This window comes from Raphanus sativus, chromosome 5, assembly GCF_000801105.2.
Source record: "Raphanus sativus cultivar WK10039 chromosome 5, ASM80110v3, whole genome shotgun sequence".
Classification (NCBI taxonomy): domain Eukaryota; kingdom Viridiplantae; phylum Streptophyta; class Magnoliopsida; order Brassicales; family Brassicaceae; genus Raphanus; species Raphanus sativus.
Window position 1 is genome coordinate 19,251,742 of NC_079515.1, and position 23,404 is coordinate 19,275,145.

At 34.5% G+C, this 23,404-nt stretch overlaps 3 protein-coding genes across 3 annotated transcripts; all 3 read left to right on the forward strand.

Annotated features, from left to right (window-relative positions):
* The first annotated feature begins 7,503 nt into the window (after positions 1-7,503).
* LOC108858433 (putative F-box protein At1g33530) lies at positions 7,504-11,130 on the forward strand. Its single transcript, XM_056985754.1, has 2 exons — positions 7,504-7,605; positions 8,966-11,130. Exons 1-2 carry the CDS (start codon positions 7,504-7,506, stop codon positions 10,253-10,255), a joined length of 1,392 nt encoding a protein of 463 aa, XP_056841734.1. The 3' UTR covers positions 10,256-11,130.
* A 308-nt stretch (positions 11,131-11,438) lies between these two features.
* Positions 11,439-13,993, forward strand: LOC108860304 (protein kinase STUNTED-like). Its single transcript, XM_057010599.1, has 9 exons — positions 11,439-11,604; positions 11,717-12,055; positions 12,147-12,350; positions 12,443-12,691; positions 12,775-12,938; positions 13,016-13,095; positions 13,162-13,309; positions 13,389-13,538; positions 13,607-13,993. Exons 1-9 carry the CDS (start codon positions 11,451-11,453, stop codon positions 13,838-13,840), a joined length of 1,722 nt encoding a protein of 573 aa, XP_056866579.1. The 5' UTR covers positions 11,439-11,450; the 3' UTR covers positions 13,841-13,993.
* A 6,454-nt stretch (positions 13,994-20,447) lies between these two features.
* On the forward strand, positions 20,448-21,993 carry LOC108836339 (leucine-rich repeat receptor-like protein kinase PXC2). Its single transcript, XM_018609504.2, has one exon. It carries the CDS (start codon positions 20,533-20,535, stop codon positions 21,895-21,897), a length of 1,365 nt encoding a protein of 454 aa, XP_018465006.2. The 5' UTR covers positions 20,448-20,532; the 3' UTR covers positions 21,898-21,993.
* Positions 21,994-23,404: the final 1,411 nt, after the last annotated feature.

The window sequence follows — 23,404 nt, forward strand, 5'->3', positions numbered from 1 at the left end:
AGGTCCATACAAACTAAGGACATGGAACTGCATATACAGATATAGCCGTATGAGAGAAGTACCAATCACCATGTGATTGGTCGTGGTCTATGACCCAATGGTCTACGGCAAAGGCTTGATAGCAACACACCAACAACATCGTAGACATCCATTAAAGGTTGTGTGTGTGTATAAACAAGATTGATTCTTAAGACTATGCATATAAGGACTGCAATAACTCATAGCAGAGACCATAGTCGTGGGTATGTGTATGAGATCAGCACGCCCTAAGTAAGATATAAGATGGTCACAGCAAAAAGCGAAGAGAACCATTATGGTTCACGCCAAAGACCATACCAAATCAAAGACTATGTCCGGCTTCTTTCCAGCCGAATCATCCATGAGAGATGACTAATTTTGTTAACCCAAAACGTGGTATGACTTTTGAGGTATCAACTATCAGTATGGATAGTACATATGGCAAGAAAGATTGATTGCCAAGAATAAGGTCCGATGAGTGTACTTGGTTATAGAACCAAAGTCTAATGAGTATGTAAAACTCATTGTAGTAATGATCACTGATCAAGTCATGATCTAAGACACTCATGAGAAAATTATGGACGTGTATAGACAAGGTCTATGACACAATATGGATCGACCATATTATAAGTTGGACGACATAAGGCACAGTACGTCCAAGTGTTCTTCTGCGAAATTCTAAGAGAAAGAAACACAGACACTCCAAACTTACTGAATCAATATTTACAAGTCCTTACACGGACATCTTCAGTGATGCATTCATCAGGGGGAGTAGTGTGTTGTACTCTTTTTCCTTCACCAAGGTTTTGTCCCACTGGGTTTTCCTGGTAAGGTTTTAATGAGGCAACATGAAGCACACTATGAACTCTGAAACGGTTATGGCGTCCAAGGGGGAGTGTTATAAACCATTGGATGGACGGACATAACCGAACCGTACCGGACAGTACCGGGCGGACGTACCGGACAGACATTACCGAACCGGACCAGACGCATGAGGAAGAAATGAAGACTTAGACTTTACCATATTTATGTTTTGTATTAGGATAATACTATTTCCATGTATTTCCTATTTCCAATAGGAAATATGATCTTTCCATTTATCTATTCCTTGTAACATGTATATATATATATGCCTATTGGCACATCAATAAGAAGAAGAGATACAAGTTTTACAACACGTTATCATGAAACTGTGTTTTATTATTGAATCAAAGTGTTCCTTATATAGGAAATATATGGCGACATGGGCCTAAATACAATGGACCATAAACGGGCCAAGATTACAAGTAAATATCTAATGGGCTGGACATCCATAAACATAATATTCATAACACTCCCTTTTGGATGCCAGAACCATATAGAGCTTGTAGTGTGCTTAATGTTGCCTCATTAAAACCTTACTCGGAAAACCCAGTGGGACAAAACCGAAGTGAAGGAAAAAGAGTACAACACACACTACTCCCCCTGTTCTGGACCTCCGTTCTTCAAGTCTGGCGCATGGACACTTTGATGGTTTAGCTTCATGGGCGCCAAATCTTGAACTGGTCCTTCTGTTGCCACGTCCCAAACGGATAGGTAAACTTCATAGATGTGTAGTTGGTGTAGACATGGTGAAGAAGTCGGCTAACATTTCTCATGACTGAACTTGTAGTACTTTGTGCTTCTTCATCATTCTCCAAATGTGTATAACCTGTTTGAGACCTTGTATAAACCTGTAACATTTATTAAAACCAAACAATCCCTTTTCTTTTGGGTTTGGTTAGTATAAATCAATCTCAAACTTTTAGTTCCTTAGAAGGTAACTTAGGATATATTGATCATGTCCCATTGTCTCATGTTCGGACATATGCCAAATTTATCTAAGTAAAGTGCCAATAACACTTATGGCAGGGGACGTGTATGGCTTTAGTATCAATTTCTGATGGTCTGAACATATCTATAAAACTTATCCGACCTAGTATGGCTTGCCATATCAAGGCGCCAATCATATCAATACATTTCTTTTGGTCGGATGTGCATAAGTCTTAAAAGTACTTATGTAAAATCTTTCATGGACCAAGGACACATGCCTTGTCCATAGCCATACCACGATTTGAATATAGTGGTCACTGGAACCGGTTTAGTCGGAACAGGATCGAGGAGACCGAGCCGGAACGGAGCCGGAACAAGACCGAGATGATTACATGGTCCATCTTTCTTAGATAAATTTCGACCATGAATGCCTTAGTATATCCATGATCTACTCGGATCATGCTATGTCCATTGTGTGTGTCCCGTTCATAACTTTTGACCAAACTCTTCATGAACCTTCTTTATTATATGTCCATAACTTGTTCATGAATGGCTATCATGCTATAATTTGATGTTCATCAAAACTAAGCCACTTTTGGATCAATATGCCGTTCCCCTTACTATGGACGTTTCAGGTCGGACAAGACCGAAAGGAACGGATCGGAACGGGCTGGACTAGAACCAAGATGATTAAGGTCGAACTAGGTTGGACGTGATCCTAGTTGATATGGGTCTTTGGTCGTGAATCTGATGGATTCATCCTCTTATTCTCTTTTGACCATATCACATTCTATTCTTGGTACTGTGGATCATAGATCTCAATACATATTCATGGCTATCATCTCCACTATAGATCATTGTATTCTTATCATAGCCTGTCCAAGAATCAATCGATCTAATCATCCTTTCTTTAAGTATGAACACAAGGAATTTCCTTCATAATATATGCATGGAGTGTTCAGGGACGTTCTTATAGAACTCCTTTCACTAAGTATTACTTAGTCTTATCCTTTACATGCATTATATGCATTATATGCAGCTGCCTTTCGTTTCAGTCTATGAATAGCTTAGGAACAAAACTATTCTATGAGAATTTATTTTCTCATCTTTCTGATACTCTTATCATTTCTTTATCCAGTGATCAATCATGCTGCTTACTACATTTCTCTTTTCTTATATCCAGACCTTTATCACTTTCGGATTTGTAGTAGCATCCACCACATAGGAGTATATCTCCTTATAATCTGTTCCTTGGTCTTTGTGAGTATCCTTGTGTAATCAAGCCATTCCTTGAATGCTTTAAATAGGAATATGAACACCTTAGTCCATGTCTCACGATTTCTTTTCCTTTCCACACATGACCCATTTTTCACTGGTTTTATCTTATCAGATGGTGTTTCTATATATGGCCAATACACCCATCTCTTTTATAGATTCTTTGAATCTTTCTTAAACCCCCACAATTTCTTTTAGTCTATGAATGCATTCTTGTATTCTCGTGGGTTCTGATCCTCGCTTATATCTTTTAAACTCAAGTGCTATTTTCTTATGCATCTTTATCTTTTGTGTATGTATGTGTCGACACTTCTTTTATAGTGTTCCATTGTGTTCCAGACATGAACTAATCGATTAGAGATTTCATTCTTACTAAGAACCTTTATTACCTTGCAGTTTGGCGTCCCAAACTACATGGTCTGGTATCTTAGATGTTCAGCTGCGCAGCCTTATCTAAATGTCTGGTCTGGTTTCCTTATGACCTCGGATATGTCATTTATTTGCACCTTTCTTTTTATTTCCGAGGTTCCTTATCTTATGGAACATATTGGTCTATCTTTAGACTCTATAGCAACTTGATTATGTCTCTTCTAGGACATTAATTTCGTGGTGCTTAAGCTGGTATGACTTAGTCATTCTTTTTCTTTTCTTTTCGGGTCTAATCTGTCTGGCATTCTTTTAGCTAGCTTTGTATGATCTTTCTTTGGACGTCTTAAATCATATTCTCTGGTCCGAGGATCTTGCCAAGACAAGGATGGTTAATACCATTCCATTTCTCTTTATACTTGTACCAGCTTATTTCTTTCTCCCCTGATGTTGGATAGTCGGATTCATCATGTAAACCGTAAACCTGGCCTTAATCTGATCACCCATATTTTGGCTCAAGGTCTCTTATAAAATCGTGGGAGGAAGACATTCTCATATCCAACATATATTCCCAATCTTATTTCATCTTCTTATGAGGTTCCATCCTAGACGGCACATATTATTGTGGTGGTCTAATACATAATCTCTTAGGATGGTCTATGTATGGATCATGACCCTTTATAATTATTAGATGGGAATATCTATGCTCACTTTATATGGCCTGATGCATCTTATCTTTCATACATGTAAATCCATAATGTCTCCAAGCTTATAGACTTTGAAAGTCTGAACCTTATAGGTTATGGTCTGTTCGACCAAGCTCTTATATCTTATGGCCTGTTTGGCCAGGCTATCACATTCTGTTTGGCTATCATGTTCATGTTTTTATAGTATGGTCATGGACCACACAGGGTGTGTATTCTCCCCCTCATGAACATGCTATAAATTTGTTTGTGTAAGGACACTAAACCATTATGCCATTTCGTGATGCTTGGGACAATTGAGCCTCGTGAGTTTCCCTTGTGTACATGTTTCACAACGTGAGATTTCTATGGGATAACTCTTTGTGCCTTTGTAATATTAAACTTTGCATCAAGTTTGGACTAGGATGGCTAATCCGGTCATGCCATAAAGTGTTTAATTTCGTGGGTCAACCAATCTGGTTACCTAGGCCCTGAACCTTTATCATACTGATCCTTGGCATAGTCTAGATCAATAGAGAATGCAGATATAGTCTCGACCATTTTCTATGGTCTTGGGCAATTTTCTGTTCTCATATATCTGAAGGAACTTTTGTTTCATTTGCCCATTGGTTCAATGCGGAAATCATTCATTTTTAAATCTTTTTAACTCAATGGGTCTTTTATTGGGTGTATATAATGCCTTGGCCGAGTGACTATACTCTTATTTACAAACTCATATATACTCTTATCCATATCATAGAATTTTGATGTCGAGATTTTTTTTTTTTTTTTTTTTTTTCAAGGCATCTGAAGTCTCATAATCCATCTGATCATTTTCTTTTTCATGAGTTTCATACTCTATTTGATCAGTATGGTCATGATCCATATCATCTTCACCATCTCGGTAAGCCATGTTGGCTTCCGGATTTTTCTTCAAACTCTCTATGTAAAGCTCATACAAGTGCTTTGGAGTTTGGCAATTATTTGCCCAGTGATTACCCATACCACATTTGTGACACAAATAAAATTTTATTTAAGGTTTTAATGAGGCAACATGAAGCACACTATGAACTTTGAAACGGTTATGGCGTCCAAGGGGAGTGTTATAAACCATTGGATGGACGGACATAACCGAACCGTACCAGACAGTACCGGGCGGACGTACCGGACAGACAATACCGAACCGGACCAGACGCATGAGGAAGAAAGGAAGACTTAGACTTTACCATATTTATGTTTTGTATTAGGATAATACTATTTCCATGTATTTCCTATTTTCTATTGGAAATATGATCTTTCCATTTATCTATTCCTTGTAACATGTATATATATAGATGCCTATTGGCACACCAATAAGAAGTAGAAATACAAGTTTTGGCACACCATCTATATATATACATGTTACAAGAAATGCAAAAGTAATCTACACGTTTGATGAAATTATCATTTGCCATATTCGCTTCAGAAGTTTGGATTATTCACCAAAATGCTATTACTTCTTTTTTTTGAAAATACTTGTTTTACTCATCATAAATAAAATAGTTACATTAGGTTGAATCTATAACTTTTTAGAATCTAACATATAAATTATAAAAAATACATATTCAAAATTTATAGATCTATCTTTAAGATAAAACCTTGTAATGAAAAACCTGCAAAAATAAAATAATTAGTGAGACAAAAAAAGAGAAATTGATATAAAGTTTGGTATTTTCAAATTCAAAAAGATAAGAGAGAGGTTGAATAATTTTATAGTGAAAAGATTACATTTTTTTGTAGCCTTTATAGAAGAAAAATTTAAAATAAATTATAATTAACTAAAATTTAATATAAATAAAAATATTAATTTTAAAAATATATTTTTAAATCTAAAATTTAAATAAAATCAAACCTAAACCAAATAAAAAGGTATATTGATTTTTTTTTCCTAATCGGTGAAGATAAAATATAAAAATAATAATATCAAAATGTTAAATAAATTTTTAAAAATAAAATAATAGTATATTAAATTATTATTTATGTGTATGGTGTAGGAAAACTCCTAATTTTTCAACATATGCATTGACCTTATTGGTTTGGATATAATATATCAAGTAATGATTTCACTAGGAACAATTGTAGCTATTTCATAAAATAAGATCATTGTTGTAAAACTTGTATTTCTTCTTATTATTGATGTGCCAATAGGCATCTATATATATACATGTTACAAGGAATAGATAAATGGAAAGATCCTATTTCCAATAGGAAATAGGAAATACATGGAAATAGTATTATCCTAATACAAAACATAAATATGGTAAAGTCTAAGTCTTCCTTTCTTCCTCATGCGTCTGGTCCGGTTCGGTATTGTATGTCCGGTACGTCCGCCCGGTACTGTCCGGTACGGTTCGGTTATGTCCGTCCATCCAATGGTTTATAACACTCCCCCTTGGACGCCATAACCGTTTCAGAGTTCATAATGTGCTTCATGTTGCCTCATTAAAACCTTACCAGGAAAACCCAGTGGGACAAAACCTTGGTGAAGGAAAAAGAGTACAACACACACTACTCCCCCTGATGAATGCATCACTGAAGATGTCCGTGTAAGGACTTGTAAATATTGATTCAGTGAGCTTGGAGTGTCTGTGTTTCTTTCTCTTAGAATTTCGCAGAAGAACACTTGGACGTACTGTGCCTTATGTCGTCCAACTTATAATATGGTCGACCATTATGGTCCTTGACCAAAAACGTATGTCTCTTAGACTACTAACCACTTTACTTGGTCGGATCTCATCCATAAGTGTTTATGGATCGTCCTATAGTATGACCTGGTCGTTTATGGACAGTGAGATATTTCTCTTAAGTACTATCGAAAATGTACTGAACTGGTCGATCCATATTGTGTCATAGACCTTGTCTATACACGTCCATAATTTTCTCATGAGTGTCTTAGATCATGACTTGATCAGTGATCATTACTACAATGAGTTTTACATACTCATTAGACTTTGGTTCTATAACCAAGTACACTCATCGGACCTTATTCTTGGCAATCAATCTTTCTTGCCATATGTACTATCCATACTGATAGTTGATACCTCAAAAGTCATACCACGTTTTAGGTTAACAAAATTAGTCATCTCTCATGGATGATTCGGCTGGAAAGAAGCCGGACATAGTCTTTGATTTGGTATGGTCTTTGGCGTGAACCATAATGGTTCTCTTCGTCTTTTTGCTGTGACCATCTTATATCTTACTTAGGGCGTGCTGATCTCATACACATACCCACGACTATGGTCTCTGCTATGAGTTATTGCAGTCCTTATATACATAGTCTTAAGAATCAATCTTGTTTATACACACACACAACCTTTGATGGATGTCTAAGATGTTGTTGGTGTGTTGCTATCAAGCCTTTGCCGTAGAACATTGGGTCATAGACCACGACCAATCACATGGTGATTGGTACTTCTCTCATACGGCTATATCTGTATATGCAGTCCCATGTCCTTAGTTTGTATGGACCTTTGCTAGGCGTGCCTATGGAGATCTAGAAATAAACTGTATCAACCTCTCTTTAGGCTGGTTCCAAACACAAGGGATTTTGTACTTCTTATAAGTATGTATGGACTGAATTGGATTGTTCTTAGACAGATCATTTACTTATACAGCTGCTTAATGATTCAGTCCATGAACAACTTAGGAACAATGATGTTCATTGAGAATTTCTTTTCTCATCTTTATGGTACCTTTATAATATTTGATCCAGTGATCCATATGCTTGCTTACTACGTTTTTATCTCTTACTTATGACCAGACCTTTGTCAATTTCAAATCTGAGTAGTAGCATCCACCACATAGGAGTATATCTCCTTATAAACTGTTTTTCGGTCTCTGTGAGTAACCTTGTGTAATCAGCTATGTTCAAATGCTGTAAATAGGCACATGCACGTCTTAGACCACGTGACCATGTCCTTATCTCACGGTTTACTTTCCTCACATGACCCATTCACTGGTTTTATCACTTGATGGCGTTTTATGGCCAATACGTTCATCTTTCTTTACTTTAAACCCCACGTCCATTTTATTCTTTGTGAGTACTCTCGTGGGTTTATGATCCTCGCATTATATCTTATACTCAAGTGTTGTACTCTTTTTCCTTCACCAAGGTTTTGTCCCACTGGGTTTTCCTGGTAAGGTTTTAATGAGGCAACATGAAGCACATTATGAACTCTGAAACGGTTATGGCATCCAAGGGGAGTGTTATAAACCATTGGATGGACGGACATAACCGAACCGTACCGGACAGTACCGGGCGGACGTACCGGACATACAATACCGAACCGGACCAGACGCATGAGGAAGAAAGGAAGAATTAGACTTTACCATATTTATGTTTTGTATTAGGATAATACTATTTCCATGTATTTCCTATTTCCTATTGGAAATAGGATCTTTCCATTTATCTATTCCTTGTAACATGTATATATATAGATGCCTATTGGCACATCAATAATAAGAAGAAATACAAGTTTTACAACAATCATTACGGTATTACACTAGGAAATAGTCAAATTATGTTTCTAAAAATAGATAATACAAAATATATATAGAATATACACTATCCTTAAGATAATTTCCCTAATATTGATGAACATGAACATTCCACTATTCAAAAATCAAATCAAATCATATCAAATTAAATGAGAAACTGTCCATTAAACGAGCTAGGTTCCAAATTTTGATTTTCTAAACAAAAGAGAGTGGGAACATCGATTGTTCTTCCGTCATCTCTCACTATGTCTCTTTATAGTTTTCTTTTCGAGTTGATTTTGTGAACTTTATCAAAGCCTAAGTTTGTGCCTCTTCTCTTCTCTCTATACTCTTTTCTTTTTTCTTCTCTACCCAACATTGTTTTTTCAATGGTGAGACTGGTGTTGAACTTGAAGAGAGAGAAGTGGCAACCGAGGCTCCAAAATACCAAGAGGCAGATTTTACACCGATTTTTAGCAATATCTGGCAGAGTTTGTAGTTTTCGTAGGAAACAAGAAAGCAGGGACATACAAACCCCTACATGTAGCGAAGCTACGCTTGCTGTTGTTGTTCAGCCAACATCATGTCTACCAAAGGATCTTGTAGAAGAGATACCAAATAAAAAAGAAAGGAGCAGAGAAAACACTAGTTGTAGTGTAACCACCACCACACTTGCTATTGAGATACCGGATGAGCTAGTAGAAGAGATTCTTCATCACCTTCCAGTATATTATTTGGTAAGACTGAAATTAGTATCGAAGAAATGGAAATCACTGATTGAATCAAGGCATCTAGCAGAGAAACATACCCGTCTCCATCAGAAAAAATACGGAGCCAAAAAAATCGTAGTTGAACGGTCGGGATCTGGAACCTTTCATGTCAGGTATTCTGCAAATCCCAGTGGAGTGGGAACAGGCATTAGAGTCTCAAACAATCATCTTCGCCTTCCTGGATCTTGTAGTGGTTTGGTCTGCTTCTACGATTTGGTCTACGTTTATCTATTCAACCCTATGACACGTGTACTCCGGACACTTCCTTCTCCTCGAGGTACCAAAGCTGCACTTATTCCTGCTGGAGAACTTTCGGTGGGATTCGGGAGAGATGCTGTGACAGGAAGCTACAAAGTGGTGGTTTTGTTTGGATCCGGTAATGATAACAGACTGAACTCAAAAGTTTTCGATCTGAGCACCAGCAAGTGGAGGCGGAGATACAAATCCGCTGGTCCAGTGTTGTCTCTTTCTTTCACTCTAATTAGCCTTGACGCAAACCCAGTCTTTGTAAACGGTTCGCTTTTCTGGTTGTTGGCACGTCACCATACGGAGATACTAGTCATGGATCTTCACACTGAAAAGTTTCGTACGGTGTTGCTACCCAACGACATCCCTGTGTCCTTGGGTCTAATTTACATGTGGAATCTCAAGGACCGTCTCTTTGTCTCTGATTTAACACAATATTTGGATTCCGACCTGTGGGTTCTTGTGCAGGACGAGGTTACTGAAAAGTGGGAGAGAACTCGATTTCACCCTGATGCTGACATTCCTCCGTTAACGTTGGATTCTGCTTGGTTTTCACAGTCCTTGGTTTCTCCGTACCAGTCAGAGACATAATACCTGAGTTCTATGAGTTTCTATGAGTCACCCGTTTCAAGATTTGTTTTCAACTAAGCATTTGTCTCTTGGTGTTCTTCACCTCCACTCTCACAAATCTACTTTTTCTTACACAAGTAGTCAATGGAGAAAATGAGCTATGATCAATCGCTCACCAAAGACAGTAGGTATATGTCAACCTTGTCAATCCACTTACAATTGGAAACAATCCACCAATACATTGTATGATTATTCACACCAAAAAGGAGACAAATCCAAGGGAAAATATATGAGACTCTCTGCAGGAATAGACTAGCATAGTATGCAACAAAAACATGCCAAACTCCTGCATGAAAATCTCAACCGCTCACCCTTATGCACACAGCATAGTACCAAACATGTCAACTCATACGTAAAAAGTTCAAAAGCAAACTCTTACATATAAATCATAGTACCAAACACGTAGATTCCTGCATAAAGCTCTAAAGGAAACTCTTACACAGGAAACCTAGTACCAACCATGCCATTCCTGTCGTAAAAGTCTTAAAAATCAGCTCTTATACAGTAAGCATAGTACAAGATGTGCCAAAATCCTATTTAGGAACCACCCAAAACAAATGCTTACCCAGCCGTAGGAAGCCGCAAAACTGGCCATTGAATCACCTCATCCGGTAGATTCACAGAAGAAGAGGAAAATGTACGGTGAAATATTTGTTATGAGAATGTGAACCTTTGCTTAAAAAGGCGTTGGTGCAAGGCCAGTTATGAAATTTCGTAGCTTGGTGGGGCCGAGGAGCGGGGCTAGCTCAGGCGACGGAGATACCACATTTGTGCACTTTGAAGAGAAGCGAGGGGCACAAAAAGCGTAAGAGGTCATAAGCCTTTTCAATTCTCAACAAAACCATGTTTTTAAGTATGTTGGATAAGTTTCAAAAAGTTACTTAGTAAGCAAGTTATTCATAAAGGAAATTTGAAAATAGATTTAGGATAAAGATAAGTTCCTAGATCATTGTGTAATAGGATAATTTAAATTTTCTATTACCTATATAAGAGATCTAAAGTGTAAGATGTTCTAATAAGAAAAGATAAAAAAAAGTTAAGAACAGTTTTATACGTTTGGTTTCTTGGCTATTTTACTCTCTGCAACTACAAGACAAGAGAGAGAGAAGATCTTTGTCTTTGTTTTGGTATTATATAATATATATACAAATCAGAGATGATAGAGAAAAGCTCCGTCGAGGAAGGAGGAAGATTCGTCCATAAGATTCTCGTCGGTGTGAAGCTAGACGCACCAGAGTTACTTACTTGGACTCTGGCTAAAGTAGCCGAGCCAGGTGATACTGTTATGGCTATTTACATCGTTGGAAACGGTACACACTCTTTGTGTTCTGTTTTTATAATAATGCTTTGATCTTTTTATGTTCTGTAATAAAAAAAAAAGTTTCGATCTTCATCTTTTTTTTGTTTTGTGTGTGTGAGTAGAGATAGTTGATCGAGCAGGGAAGTCTTCGTCGCTGCTCTCCTTGGTGAAAACATTCGACTCTGTTCTCGACGTTTACGAAGGCTTCTGCAATCTAAAACAGGTGGATCTGAAGCTGAAGCTATGTCGTGGCAACTCAGCTCGAAAGATCATAGCTAAAGAAGCCATGTCGTTTGGTGCATCGAAAGTCTTAGTTGGAGTCTCTAAAACTCACCACGCGATTCGTTCATCAGCGTCTGTTGCTAAGTACTTGGCCAAGAAGCTACCAAAGGATTGTTGGGTTCATGCCGTCAACAACGGTAAAACCGTGTTCCAGAGAGAATGGTCTCATCTTTCTAAAGGTTTGACCTCTTTTTTTTTTTTTTTCTTGATAAAGTTTCAGCACGTTCTTGTTTGTTGAGTGGTTTTAGTGGGTTTGGATTTGTGTCACAGGTAAGGAAGATGTAAGGAAGAACAATCTTTTGAATGTGCTTCAGAGATCTGTTACATTAAGTACCACCAAGAAGACGTCTTCTCCTGACAATAGTCCAAGAAAGCCACACGAGAAACTAGAGGGACTCTACGAGAGATTATCATCAGCTTGTCAGGTTTTCAAATACAAGGAACTTGTTTCAGCGACATCAAACTTCTCCGCTGGTTTGTTCTTCTCTCATTTAAACCGAATGACAAATGTTTATAGGTTCTTAAAGCTTTGCTATGTAACTAAGAACATCAATATGGTTTTTCAGATAATTATTTAGGCCTAGGAGGCAGCAGCCGAGTTTTTAGAGGCTGTTTATCCAATGGAAGAGAGGTTGCTGTGAAGATCCTCAAGCAAACCGAAGATATCTTGAATGATTTCGTGGCTGAGATCGAGATCATCACAACGTTACACCATAAAAACGTTATCTCCCTTCTAGGCTTTTGCTTTGAAGACAATAACTTGTTACTTGTATACAATTATCTCTCAAGAGGAAGTCTAGAAGACAACTTACACGGTACGTAAAGCCCTTAAGAGCAACTCGGAGATTCTATGTTTTATGATCATGGAATCTAAACAAATGTTTGGTCTAAAAAACAGGCGGCAAAAAAGATTCTATTGCCTTTCTTTGGAGCGAGAGGTTTAAAGTAGCTGTGGGAGTAGCAGAGGCATTAGACTATCTGCATAACAGTGCTTCACAACCTGTCATCCACAGAGATGTTAAGTCATCAAATATACTGTTATCTAATGATTTTGAGCCACAGGTAAACTACAAACTCTATTTTTTTTTTCATATATTATTAAGAAATGCTAAGAAGATTAATGATTTTTTTGTTACCAGCTTTCTGATTTTGGGCTGGCGAGGTGGGCGTCTATATCTACAACTCACATTGTCTGCTCAGATGTGGCTGGAACCTTTGGGTATGTTTGTTTTATGAAAATTCTTGAAAATGTTTTTGGTGCTTAATCTTGTTTTTATTGATGCAGCTACTTGGCTCCAGAGTACTTCATGTATGGTACGGTGAATGATAAGATAGATGTGTATGCATTTGGCGTTGTTCTACTTGAGCTTCTCTCTGGAAGAAAACCTATTAGCAGTGGATGTCCAAAGGGACAAGAGAGTCTTGTCATGTGGGTAAGTGTTTGCTTTTTAGACTCGTTTAAAACCAAACCTTTTCTCTCTCTGCTCGTATGTAATTAATGGTCATGAACAGGCTAAACCGATTCTAGACGGTGGAAAGTATTCTGAGTTATTAGACCCGAGTTTGAGGGATAACAACAATGGTGACCAGATGCAGAGGATGGCGTTAGCTGCTACTCTTTGTATTCGACGTAGTCCTCAAGCTAGACCAAAAATGAGCATTGTAAGTCATTTTTTCTTCTTCTTGTCATAGCTCTGTGCAGCTGTCTTAACGAGTATGGATTGATGCAGGTCGTAAAGCTACTCAAAGGTGATGAGTACACGCTCAAATGGGCAATGCAACAAGTGAGTAGTTCCTCAGATGAGTCAGAGATGCTCAAGGATGAGAAATGTCAAAGATCTAACATGCAGTCACACCTTAAAGTAGCGCTTCTTGATGTTGAAGATGACTCTCTCTCCATGGAAAGCTTTGACCAAGGCGTCTCTGTTGAGGATTATCTTAAAGGCAGAAACTCCATTGACTGAAACAATTGTGTGTTTTTTGTATATATATATTGGTCGGTGGTGGTTCTTTCTAGCATTCATTCCTCCACGTTCCGGGTTGTAGTTGTAGATTTCAATTGTTGATGATGTGTGTTGTAAACCAAGATGATAATTTGTGCCCTTCCTGAAGTGAGTTTAAAAAAAAAATCTATCTTATTAGATCAGAAATATTACAACTTCTTATAGTTAGATTTTAAAGGTGGACCTCATATATTTAATTAAACATCATCCCTTATATATAATACATACCATAGCCAAACTTTGTATATATGTATTTTCCTAAATACAATTCCTCTGTCTGTCCATATTATCCATATTCCATATATATGGTTTCCATATATTATTACATGTCGATTTAAATAAGATAGATATATACTAAGAATATTATTCATAACTTATGATTTTTCTATTAACGTAACTTATGTTAACAGAATAATTATTTAGTGATGGGTTTACGCTGGGCCAGAATACTGTTGTCTATAAATTACGTTGGGCCAAATCTACTTTCTAAAACAAATAAACACATGTTTATATATTATATAGAATATTGTAATATTGTATAGTATTATACTTATAAAATAGTACTAAAAACAAACTGAAATATAATATATATCGAAAATGCGTTGAACCATTACACACGAAATATAATATACCTTAGAGATGAAATTCACTTTGAAAATATGTAATAATTTTTTTTTTAAATTAAACTTCGTAATGTACAAAAAAAAATAAATCAAAACACACGTTTTGTATCAAATTTTATGTTACAATAAAAAACACAACCCGCTCTTGCAAAGTTTTATTTTTACATATGAAAGACAGTTTTGATATGGTTCTTTAAACACAAAATTGAATTATACAAACTCGATACTACATAAAACTAAACAGTATAGAATACATTTGAAAAATAAAATCCGTGCAGGTGCGCATGACCTTTGCAAAAATCGTAGATATGTTTATATATATATATTATGTTACAAATATTTTCATATAAATAATACGCCAATGTAAGTTTAGTATGACAAATGTTGAAAATACAAAATATATAGAACCATATATTTTAAATAATATATAAAAAATCTATTTTGCATTATCATAAACTTTTAAAATTAAATTTAGTAATTAAACACATTGTTTATTTAAACACATTAGTACACATTGTTATTTCTTAAAATTTTATATTAGTACAAATTACAATCATGTATAATATTTAGTACAAACAAAGATAAAAAAATAAAAATTGACACCCGTTCGGTTGAGTGGGTCATGATCTAGTTTTACTTAAATATTATAAATAATATATATTTTGTTATCAATTGTTTTTTTTACATTTGATTAGAGGTGGATACTCGAATACCATTTGATTCGATTCAGATTCTTGCGGGTTTGGTTTGGGTTCGGGTTCAGATAACCTATTTTTTTTTCAAAAATTAAAATTCATATCTACTTTAAAATTTTCAAAATCTAAAAATAAAATAATAGATAACATATAAATTTTAATAATTAAAAATTGTTCTAGGCTTAATTAAAAAAATAATGGGCTGAACTTTAAAAAACGTTACCATTTCAGATTGTCAATCCATACTTCCAAATATTCTTTATATGTGTTGTGACGAATAGAAAAGGGTTGTGGCTAGAGTTAGGAAAGAAAATTTGTTGTGTAATTCATTTTCTCGGCAGGTGATTTCAAAAACTTCTAAATAAATCTTAGTTTATCGATCTCTTGTAAGATTTTCAAATAATATTATTAATAAAATCTTATATTCGTTAGAGTAATCAATTGTTTCCCAACTAATATATAGGAGATTAGAGTAATCACATAAATTAAAACAGTACCTCTTGTTTATTTACAATATATGTATGGTAAATAAATCAAAATAATCATTTTATTTATTTTATATAGTATATAATTATATTTCAAAGACATTGACATAAATATATAGTATATTTTAATACAAATATTTATTATTGAGACTTTCTACTCATATGGTTTTATTAACATTTGTATATTTGACGTAACAAAAATTTAAACCACAATCTCAAAATATTTTGATGTGATATTTTTTCGATGCAAATTTCAAAATTAAAATATTAAGATCTAATAATTTTCAACCTAAATTTCAAAATTAACATATTTACATATTTTAAATGTTACGTAGTTTAATTTAACCGATATTAATATATATATATATATTATTTAATATGAATATCTATTAAATAAAATTTTTTATTAATACGATTTTTTTGATAATTTGTATCTTGTTATACTAAAAAATAAAGTCATTAATCACAAAATTTTCAAAGGGATTTGTAACATTTTTTTTGTAAATTAAAGTCATTTTTAAAATTCAAAATATATCATATAAGAAATAAATCGAAATTTTTTATTATACAGTTAATGTGATTGTTTAGTTTAAAAAAAAAAATTCAAAATTATTATATTTACGTATTTTAAATGTTATATATATATATATTAATATCGCTTAAATTAAAATACATTAATATCGTATTTAAGCGATATTAATATATATATATATATATATATATATTTAATATGAATATGTATTAAATAAAAATTCATATTAATACGATTTTATGATAATTTGTATCTTGTTATACCAAAAAAATAAAGTCATTAATCACAAATTTTTCAAAGGGATTTGTAACATTCTTTTGTAAATTAAAGTCATTTTTAAAACTTCAAAATATAACATATAAGAGATAAATCTAAACTTTTATTATACGGTTAATGTGATTGATTAATTTTTTAATAATATAAAATTAAAGAAAATGAAGAAGGGTGCAAAAATTGTTATCAAATGTTTATTATTCATAATCATTAATTTCCATATATATGTTAATCATATTAGGTAACTTCGTAGCTTTTATTTAAAGAAATAATACACGTTTCTTATATTTTGGATTGATATAAGTTTCCTAACAGTTGGAATCTGAACCAATATTTTTTTTCCGATTGATTCTTACGGCGCTAATAAACCAAATTGACATCCTAATTAAATAACATCTAACTAAGACTCTTTTTACAACTTTTTAAATATATAGGGGATAACTATATTTGCAAGAATGAAATTTCCACTATTCATTTTTCATAATACCACCGCTGCCCCTATTTCTCTATTACACAAACCTATAACTTATAACTAATATTTTTTTTTTCATTTTCCAGATACTCTCTCTCTCTCTCTCTCTCTCTCTCTCTCTCTCTCTCTCTCTCTCTCTCTCTCTCTCTCTCTCTCTCTCTCTCTCTCTCTCTCTCTCTCTCTCTCTCTCTCTCTCTCTCTCTCTCTCTCTCTCTCTCTTAAAATACAAATTTATCATATTCCATATTCCTAAAGATATTTATTTGACCCAATCAAAATTAAGGTAGTTTTATATATTTATAGTGAGATAATCCTATAAAATTTTAACCCAGGCAGAAATTAAAGTTAATATTTTCAACTAGAAAGACAACCAATATTTTTAACTGTTTATTAAAATTTAAGGATGCAATTTCTTGTAATTTAGAATTTTTTTTTGTTAAATATGTAAGAGGACGAAAATTGGACAACTGCCACCCGTTCTTTTCAAAATTCTATGTAAAACATACGATAATTTGGTTATATCTTTCCGTTTCAAAATAATACATGTTTTAAAAAAATCCACACTTTTTAATAAAACATACTCCCTCTGTTTCAAAAAGATAGATGTTTTAGAATTTTCACACTTTTAATAAAACATATTAAAACTTAGCTATAAATACATCGTTTTCTGTAATTTTATATTTCCTATACTTTTAAACCAATAAGATTTTACGAATTACAATTAATGTTTTTGAACTTCACAATTTTTCATTATTAATTGACAAAATTGTATTGAAAATATAAAACATCTATCTTTTTGAAACAAATTTTTTCTCTAGAACATCTATCTTTTAGGAACGGAATGAGTATTAAAACTTAGTTTAAAGTGTATATTTTGTAATTTTATATTTTCTATATTTTAATACAATTAATGTTTTTGAACTCCATAATTTTTATTATTAATTGACAAAAACTTCATTGAAAATATAAAAACTATATTTTTATGAAAACACAAATTTTCTCTAGAATATGCATATTTTTGGAACGGAAGGAGTATCTCTTTGTTTATAATAAATTTACATCTAAATTTTAAATAATTTTATTTATGTTCTCTAGAAAATATTTTTCTATATCTGTTCCTGGTGCTAAGAATTGTTTACTTTTGTAAGACCTAAATTTACCTAGTTTTTAAAAATATATATATTTCCTGTATTTTTTGTTGTCAACTATCTTTCGTGTATATCAAGTTGTTAACACACGTGCTCCGTCAGTACAATAAATAGATTTTTGCCACTAATTACGGATGCCACTAATTATTGCCACATGCAAAATGATCGGTCAAAGTCATCAAATAATTTTTTTTCCGAAAAGAATTCATTGATTCATAAAGATATAAATAAGAAATATAATGATCGGTCAAAGTCATCAAATGACTTTTCCCTAAAAAATTGATTGATTCATAGAGACATAAACAAAGAAATATACATGGATGAAATTTACTCTATAGGAATAAAATGGATCTTTAAGATCAAGATAAACTCAGATGGAAGCAATAACAAATACAAGTCCAGGCTAGTAGCTAAAGGGTACATTCAAAGACATGACATAGACTTTGAAGAAGTTTTTGTCCCTGTAGCGAGAATTGAGACTATACGGTTCATAATCCCGATTGCAGCTTTGAATGGATGGGAGGTTCATCCTCTCGACTTCAAAACTGCGTTTCTTCATGGAGACCTCAAGGAAACTATGTATGTAGGCCAATCAGATGGATTTAAAGTCAAGGAAGTAAAGGTAAAGTTTAAAGAAAGCCTTATATGGTTTACGTCAAACCCCACGAGCATGGAATGAGAAATTTTATAAAGTACTTGAGCAATTCAAGTTCGAGAGATGTTCTGAGGAGCCTTCCTTGTACCGAAAAAATCAAACCAGCATCTTCTCTTGGTTGCTATATACATTGACGATCTCCTTGTATGTGGATCAAGCGTGGAGATGATCTGTGATTTTAAGAGGGAGATGTCAGCCAATTTCGAGATGAGTGATCTCGGGTTACTAACCTACTATCTCGGTTGAAGTGACACAGCATAGTGAAATAATTGCCTTGAAGAAAGAAATATATGCAAGAAATATATTGAACGAAACCGGCATGGAAGAGTGTAATGCGGTGCACACACCAATGGACTTCGGTTTGATGCTATCAAAGTCTTCTCAAGAAGAAGGTGCAGACTAAACGGATTATAGGAAAAAAATTGGATGTCTGCATTACTTGCTGCACACTCGGCCAGACCTCACATATTGTGTTGGGATACTTAGCCGATACATGCACGAACCAAACACGTCTCATACTGCTGTCCTAAAACAGGTACTACGATACTTGAAAGGTACTCTTTCACTTGGCCTTGTAGTTAAGAGAGTGGACAAGTCAGAACTAGTTGGCTATAGTGACTCGAGCCACAACATTGATGAAGACAACGGAAGGAGTACTACGGATCATATGTTTTACTTAAATGATTGTCCAATATATATCTTGGTGCTCTCAAAAACAAGAAACAATGGCTCTTTCTTCATGTGGGGCAGAGTTTATGACTGCTACTGAGGTTGCCAAGCAAGATATATGGCTTCAGGGATTGCTTGAAGAGGTTACCGAGAAGACAAGTCGAAAGGTGGCAATCCGGATAGACAATAAATCGACAATTGCTTTTACTAAGAATCATGTGTTTTACGGCCGGATTAAATATATACGCAAGCGATATCACTTCATTCATGAGTGCATTGAAAACGAGCAAGTGGACGTACAACACATTCTGAGAACCGAACAAAAAGCTGACATACTCACTAAAGTACTTGGAAGAATCAAGTTTAACGAAATGAGAGAATTTGTTGGGATTCAAGATGTAGTCAGTGGCAGATCCAGCAAAATTTTTAGTTGGAGACACAACACTAACACTAACAAAAAACATATTGAACTGAAGGCACTTTTCATATTTATTCACTAAATTAGGAACAGTAAAATGATCCCGTTGCCATTCACGTATGTCCGTCCCTGGATGTAGGTGAAGTTAACTTCAAGTATAACAGAGAGAATGTTGAAAGTAAACTTGATGTTAACTCGGAGTCTACGAAATATTAATTCTAATTGAGTTAGGATTAAGAGAAAAATAAATATATTTTGTTAAGTGAATTTAGAGAATTTTAAAAGATATCAACTTATGATATAACTTATGAGTTTGAGAGATCATTGTGAGACCTTAAGTTTTTGAGAGAGTTGTAGTAAGCTAATAATAAGAGTTACTTATTCTTATTGATTTTGTTGAATTCATACGTTAAAGGTTAAAACAATACAATTATACAAAATAGAAAGAAAGAATAATCAAAAGAGTCTTGTCATCTAATATTTTCTTTGTAACAGATCATTTTTTTTCTGAATGAAAACGCAACAATATAGAAAATGCAAAGAGAAGACGAATTTGGATTAATAAGAAATAGAAAAAAGAAAGAAAATGCAACTAGATCTTACTTGACAACGCAGATTGAGTCGACACTTCTGAGTTCCCTTTATTAGCATTGCTTCTCTCACTCCTACCACAGCAGACCAACATGAAATATTGCTCCTTCAGTCTCTTCATATTTTCCGCCCTTGTCTTTCTCTCCTTTGTACGTTCGACCAGAGCTGCCTCGTGTCATCCTGATGATGAGGCTGGTCTTCTAGCTTTCAAATCGGGTATAACCCAAGACCCTACGAGTATTTTCAGCTCCTGGAAGAAAGGTACCAACTGCTGCTCCTGGAAAGGTGTCACCTGCACCGCCGGCGACCGCGTCACCTTACTGGAAGTATATGGGCGTTCCGATGCTGGTGAAGCCTTTCTCGACGGCAGTATCTCACCATCTTTGGCCAAACTCAAACACCTCAACGAGGTTCACATGACAGATCTCGGAAATATCAGTGGATCTTTCCCCCCGTTCTTGCTCCAATTACCAAAGCTAAAGTACATTTATATCCAGAACAACCGTCTATCTGGTCCCCTTCCAACCAACATCGGTGTGTTAAGCCAGTTGGAACACCTAGATCTTGAAGGAAATCGGTTCACCGGTTCGATCCCAAGTTCTATATCCAATCTTACTCGGTTATCTCGACTTAACCTTGGCGGCAACCGCTTCTATGGCACCATCCCAGATATTTTCAAACCTATGACGGATCTACAATATCTTAATCTCTCCCGCAACAGATTCTTCGGGAAACTTCCTCCGTCGGTTGCATCGCTCGCACCAACTCTCTGGGCCCTAGTAGTGGGCCAGAATAAACTATCGGGGACGATCCCGGACTATTTATCAAGTTTCGAGCATCTGTCCTTGTTGGATCTCTCTAGGAACCGGTTCTCAGGTGTTGTACCAAAGAGTTTCGCCAATCTAACCAGATTATATGATCTTAATCTTTCCCACAATCTTCTGACCGGTCCTTTCCCTACACTGGACGTGAGAGGCATGGAATCTCTAGATCTCTCATACAACAAATTTCACATGAAGACCATTCCAAAATGGGTGACACTGTTGCCGATCATATACTCGTTAAAACTAGCAAAATGTGGGATCATAATGAGCTTAGACGATTGGAACCCAGTGGCACCCTTAAGCTATGATTCCATTGATCTGTCCGAGAACGAGATCTCAGGGAGTCCAGAATGGTTACTAAACCAGACGACGTTTATGCTGGAGTTCCGGGCATCAGGGAACAAACTAGGATTTGACTTGGGGAAGTTGACGTTCTCAAAGAGGATGATAACGCTGGATCTGTCAAGGAACTTAATATTTGGGAAGGTACCGGCCATGGTGGCTGGGCTGCAGAAACTGAACTTGAGTCAAAACCATCTTTGCGGAAAGCTTCCGTCTACTCATTTTCAGGCCAACGCGTTCGCTGGCAATAACTGTCTATGCGGTGCCCCACTTTCTCCTTGTAAATCTTAGCGGCAAAAACCTATGTTTACTTGTTACACAAATAAGATCTGTATTTACAAATTAAAATTTTAAGTTATAAACAAGTTTCATTATGATACCATCAAACTTTAACTCAAACCTATATCATTCATGTACAAATCAATCACAATAGTATACAAAAAAGAGTTAGACAAAAATATTTATAAAACAAAGGAATAGATCCACAAAGATCAATTGGTTACAAGATATGGATGTACAATAAAGTGTTGGAATCATTTAAAAAAAAAATAACTGGCTGAGTAAAAACTAAAAAGGATATACGCGAACAAATGTTTTTATAACTTTATTCTACTAAATACAAATTTAATTTACTGTGAATTACATATTGAATTTTAATTAGAGAACTAGATTTTTATCCGTATTTTGAAATAATAGATTATTTTTGAAGTTAAAAATAAAGTGTTTTATATGAACTTCTATATAAAATAGTGCATAGATATAGGTACATTTACCCGGAACCGAGATATTGAAGTTGAACCATACTAAATCATAAAACAAAACCAAAACTAACAAATTTCATAAATAACCGAGTGGATCATATATTTCCGAAAGAAGAAAAATGGAATCGAACCGAGAACTAAATGGATACCCAAAATTTTAAAGTACAAATTATATACCTAAAAAGTATTAATTATATTTAATTTCTAAATAACCAAATATTCTAAAAAATACTATTTATAAACCAAATAATCCCAAACCGAATTACCAGAATATTTTTTTGTTATTAACCCGATATTAATTTAAACTAAAAACCTAATTAATTATTTAATATTTTCGTATAAATTTAAAATTACCCGAAACGTCCCAGGAACATAATCAAACCAACCAAATTGGATCCATTTTATAGATATTAGCTGGTTTCCAACTTTGCGACATGAACGAATAAAAAAAAAACCTAACTGAAACTAAACCAAACGAATATACCGAAAAAATACCCAAACTGGAAACAAATGTTGAGGACTAGAGCATATATACTAAAATGTTGCGAAGAAAGCATTCTATTTTTTTTTTAAAAATATTTATCTCTTTTAGTGGGATATATGTAGTTTATAGATGAATTAAGATATAATAAGTGTTTTCATACTCGATCTAGACACGCATTCGAACCAGTTAAATCGGTGGCCATATATAATACGGTTTCAACTTGATAAAAGACTTATTAATTAAAAATCTAATTAAGCCTAAAAATGAGCTTCTTTATCCTTGATTTTTCTAAATCTAATAAGAAAATTTTGAAATTGTACATTTTTCATCTTCTACAATCTAAATATCTATATGTGGAGCTTCTCTTCTAACTTCAATTGGTGCATTGAGTTCACCCTCATCCTCAGTTATCATGTTACGTAAAACTATACATGTAGTCATGTTGAACCACATGATCAGTAAGGTCTTCCTCAATCTATTCCGTTTGGACAATACTTCACCGATCTTGGCAGTTTTGGAAGAGATTTACCGGATTATTAAATCATTTATTTTA

Excerpts from the sequence above, each read along its gene's own strand:
- LOC108858433 (XM_056985754.1), top strand. The coding sequence starts at position 7,504 with ATGTTGTTGGTGTGTTGCTATCAAGCCTTTGCCGTAGAACATTGGGTC. Across the intron at positions 7,606-8,965 it reads TCTCTCATACGGCTATATCT|CCTAAGTTTGTGCCTCTTCT; the intron begins GTATATGCAGTC and ends ACTTTATCAAAG.
- LOC108860304 (XM_057010599.1), top strand. The coding sequence starts at position 11,451 with ATGATAGAGAAAAGCTCCGTCGAGGAAGGAGGAAGATTCGTCCATAAG. Across the intron at positions 13,310-13,388 it reads AAGAGAGTCTTGTCATGTGG|GCTAAACCGATTCTAGACGG; the intron begins GTAAGTGTTTGC and ends GGTCATGAACAG. Across the intron at positions 13,539-13,606 it reads CTAGACCAAAAATGAGCATT|GTCGTAAAGCTACTCAAAGG; the intron begins GTAAGTCATTTT and ends GGATTGATGCAG.
- LOC108836339 (XM_018609504.2), top strand. The coding sequence starts at position 20,533 with ATGAAATATTGCTCCTTCAGTCTCTTCATATTTTCCGCCCTTGTCTTT.